The 4,276-nt window shown below is 39.6% G+C and overlaps 1 protein-coding gene across 1 annotated transcript; it reads right to left on the bottom strand.

Annotated features, from left to right (window-relative positions):
• Window positions 1-408: 408 nt before the first annotated feature.
• On the bottom strand, window positions 409-1,961 carry LOC145046431 (uncharacterized). Its single transcript, XM_078994718.1, has 3 exons — window positions 1,671-1,961; window positions 1,343-1,553; window positions 409-1,103 (listed from the first exon to the last, which is right to left on the bottom strand). Exons 1-3 carry the CDS (start codon window positions 1,959-1,961, stop codon window positions 409-411), a joined length of 1,197 nt encoding a protein of 398 aa, XP_078850844.1.
• Between the last annotated feature and the right edge of the window lie 2,315 nt (window positions 1,962-4,276).

The following is a 4,276-nucleotide window of genomic DNA, read 5'->3' as shown; positions in this document are numbered from 1 at the left end:
TAAAGCGTGAAATGATCCCCTTATTCACATACCATAGTAAGATAGCATGCGTCCAAGCAGGGTGTGGAAACCCAAACATGGATGAAAGAGATTATTAACTATTTAAACCTTATAAGGGATTAAGTACCCTTAATTAGAGGAGATATCATCAGTCTCTATTCGTAGTGGCTAGGATCCTTGAGTTTCTGCATGTTGCAAACGTTATCTTGGGGTGGGCGTTAGCTTGGCCAATGCCCCCAATGCTTAAGTCAATAGTATTCATGGAATAAAAATATACAAAGGAAAGAAACGAGAGTAAGGATTACATATGTACCTCGCCTTGGTTGTAATGAAATTTAACAAAATCGACTTACATAAAGTGCACCTGGAGGTATATAGCATTCTAGGATCTTGGCAAGATGCTAGCCATTATGCCCCCTTTCCTACTTCTGAATGAGTGACATATGCATCACACATATGATCATGTAGGAAGGCATCTTTCTTTATCGTTGGCCAATAGTATCCTTTTATTAACACTTTAGGGCATAGGGATATGCCCCCAATGTGGTTGCCACAATCTGGTTCATGTACGTCTTTTAGAATTTCTATAGCTTTGTGATCTTTTAAACATCTAAGATATGGACCTACCATGGTTTTCCTATATAATTTCCCTTGGATAATCACAAAGTGTGAAACCCTCATTTTGAATGCTCTGTCGCTTTTCTCTTCCTTTGGAATCGTGCCATTTCCGAGATATTCCATAATGGGGTGGATCCAGGATCTTGAACTTTGCGGAGGATCTTGAATATTAGGATCAAGACCCTGATTATTAGGATCCTGGTGAGTAGGATCAGGATTAGGATCTCTGATTGCTGCTAGGTTGGTCGTCTGATCATGGTCGTTGGGGTCGTCTGGTCTCATGGAGGGATCTTTTATCGTCGAGACCATTATATGGGTTATTGGGATCCTGGTATCTGGCAGGATCCGGTGGGAAGATCCTAAGTTGGCTGATGTGTCTGCCTCAACGTTATCTTCTCTAGGAACTTGATTCAGAGTAAAAACTTCAAATTCATAGGCTAGTTTTATAAGAGTTTGAAGGTATAGTGATAGTCTTTCTCCTTTAACTGCATAGGATCCATTAAAGTGGTTAGCAATTAATAAAAATTGACATATACCTGAAGATCCTTGACCAACTGTAGCCCCATGATCAGCGCTTAATACTCTACTTCATTGATAATTTCATTGAATTTATAACTAACTGCATGGGTAAGGATGTGCCCCTATGGAGATTTTAGTATGATCCATGGGCCTGTTCCTCTAAAGTTGTGAGTTCCATATTTGAAAAGCGTTTATTTTCCAATACTTTCTTCTTTTTGGAGTTGTGGGCTTTCCAATTCAGCTTTGATATGTAGATCATCACTAAAACCAACCACAAAGTCTGATCGTGCTGAAGGGTAGATATGAAGTGGTTCCCCATCTAATGGTATTACCAATATGGGTGCTGAACTTAAATATTTCTTAAGTTCCCGGAAAGCATCTTCGTGTTCCTTGGTCCACTCGAACCTTTTGTTCTTCTTCAAGACATCGTAGAAAGTCTTGCATCTTTCTGAGTATCTTGAGATGAACCTATTTAGGGGTACCACTCTTCCTGTTAGTCTTTGAATATATTTTGTCGAGGATGGTGATCATACATCGAGGATGGCCTTGATTGGCTCCGGAATTGCTTCAATTCCTCTTTTGGCCATCATGTATCCAAGGAATATTCCTGATCTCATTCGAAAGTGACACTTGGCGGGATTCAACTTCAGGTTATATTCATCCAGTATATCGAAGGATTCTTCAAGATCCCTGAGATTATCTTCGGCTTTTTTGACCATCATGTCATCGATGTAGACTTTCGTGGTGTCCCCCAGTTTCTCTTTTAATATCTTGTTGACTGGCCTTCGGTATGTTGCACATACATTTTTAAGACCAAATGTCATGGTAGTATAACAATAGATACTTGTTGGAGTTATGAATTTCATATCCTCTTGGTTGGATGATTCCATCTAGATCTATTGGAATCCCGTTGATGCATTCATGAATGTTAATAATTCATGACCCACTGTCACGTCTATCATGGAGTCATTCTTCTTCGGTACTATGACCACGTTGGCCAGCCACCTTGGGAACTTGACTTCCTTGATCATCCCTATTTTGAGAAGTTTTGCCACTTCCTTTTGAGTGATCAAGTTCGTTTCAGGTGCCAACTTCCTTCTTTTTTGATGTATAGGTCTGAAAGAAAGATCAATGTTAAGTTTATGAGTTATAATATTCTTATCTATACTGGTCATGTCTTCATGTTTCCATGCATATGTTTTCCTTCTTTCTTTCAGGAATGCAGTTAGGTCCTTTTCGATGTCTTCTGGCATTGAGGATCCTATGAGTACTTTGGTGTCAGGATACTCAAGCTTTAGGGGAATTTCTTTTATATCTTTATCATTCTCTTTCTAATATGTCTTATGCCCCCTACTTTAATTGCTATGCTTTCCTTGAAGAAAGCTTCATCGAGGTCCCATATCAGTCTTTGGATTCCTACTGATCTCCAAGGATCTTTACTATCCCCCAAGGGGTAGACATTTTGACACATTGATGGTACATTAATGGAACTGCTTTCACATCATGGATCTATAGACCACCTAATATAACATTGTAGGAAGACAAAGCCTTTGTAATAAAAAAAACATTGCAAAAAGTGTACCCCTTTGATGTAGATAGGTAGTTTGATTTCTCTGATTGTATGCTTTATTTCACCGCTGAATCCCATTGCTATTGAGGATCTTTTGATTATCTTGGATTCTGGGATATTCATCCTGGTCAGAGCATCTAAGAGTATGACGTTCACCGAGGATCCTTCATCCACCGGGATCATTCTGTTATCGATGTCTTCTTCTGGGTTCTTTCTTATTTCTCTATTTTGGATACCTTAGCGTGTCTTTTTTCTGTAGAGTAAGAAGTTCCACAAATATTAGAACCCTAGAGATAACATTAATTACCTTGGCGTTCGAAGGAGGAGATCCTAGTTTTTCCAAGATCATCGCATGATCCTGCTCTTTTTCCTTCAATCTTTCTTTTCATCTTCCTGGTATCTATTTGATATGTCCTTTGCTTAGGAGATAGCTAATCTCCTTTCTGAGGGCCTTCAATCCTCAGTGTTGTGGCCAAAATCTTCATGGTAAGCACACCATTTAGACTTGTCTTTCCAGCCACTTGATTTATCTCCTTTCCTAAGCCACCTTGCTTTTTCACCATGATCCTGCATGGTAAAGATTAGACCAACTTTGGAATATTGTTTCGAATTATAGGATCTTTGGACCGAAGAATTGGCCTTCCTATTAGGATTGTGATATGAACTCAGGAGGCTGGTCCTCCTATGGATCTTCTTATATTCTTCCAGTCTGATGAACCTCAATGTTCTACTTCTGACTTCGTCTGTTTTCCCGTATGGGGTCATTACGAGATCCTTATAAAAGGGAGGATCCTTCATTAAACCCCTTTTGAAGGCTTCCACGACAATGGCCATGTTGATATTAGGAATATTCAACGCTTCCTTGTCAAACCTGCTAACAAAATCGCTAAGGGGTTTCTTAGGATCATGGACTACTCGATAAAGGTCACTAGTGATCTTTTCGAATGTTCTGCTACAAGAAGATTGATTGTTAAAAAGATTAAGTAAATAGGAAAATGAAGTGATAGAGTAAGGAGTATCATTATGAATCCATTTTTATGTTGATCTTTTGAGGGTCAAACCAAAAATTTTGCATAAGCAAGCTTCCTTCAGGTGTGAGGGAATGATGATGATCTCCGTTCTTTCCATGTACTGTTCCACATGATCCATAGTTCTATCGTGAGGTTTCATGCTCTTGTATAGGTTGGACCACTCCAAGCATACCTAAGATCATCTGCCTTAACTATTGAAGTTCCTTGGTCATGATGGGGCTCATTCCTGTATCAAGGTCCATAGAGTTAGTATTAAAAGTATTATTATTCACGAAGTTACCAGGATCCTTGTTATTGGACGTGATAAAGATTTCGTCGGGATCCTATATCACATCGGCTAACTTGTTTGGAGTTAAATCCCAAGTGGGAGCAAGTGTTGGTGTTAAGGATCCTATCTTCTAGCGGTTTCCTGAGGATCCTACCTCCCAACGATTTCCTGAGGATCCTAACTCCGAGTGGTATCCTGCGGATCCTACATTGTCAAAGTTCAGGAACTTGGGTTGCAAGATCGAGGGTGTTGTTCCTTGGGGTGTATGGA

The sequence above is a fragment of the Lactuca saligna genome, chromosome 5, assembly GCF_052625555.1.
Source record: "Lactuca saligna cultivar CGN05327 chromosome 5, ASM5262555v1, whole genome shotgun sequence".
Classification (NCBI taxonomy): domain Eukaryota; kingdom Viridiplantae; phylum Streptophyta; class Magnoliopsida; order Asterales; family Asteraceae; genus Lactuca; species Lactuca saligna.
This window is presented reverse-complemented; position numbering and strand designations above follow the sequence as displayed.

What these genes read in the sequence shown, in the direction of transcription:
- LOC145046431 (XM_078994718.1), bottom strand. Translation starts at nt 1,961, where the DNA reads ATGACATTTGGTCTTAAAAATGTATGTGCAACATACCGAAGGCCAGTC. An exon ending in CAATCAAGGCCATCCTCGAT is followed by an intron (nt 1,554 to 1,670) that starts GTATGATCACCA and finishes GATGTCTTGAAG; the next exon opens with AAGAACAAAAGGTTCGAGTG. An exon ending in ACAACTCCAAAAAGAAGAAA is followed by an intron (nt 1,104 to 1,342) that starts GTATTGGAAAAT and finishes GATCCTATGCAG; the next exon opens with TTAAAGGAGAAAGACTATCA.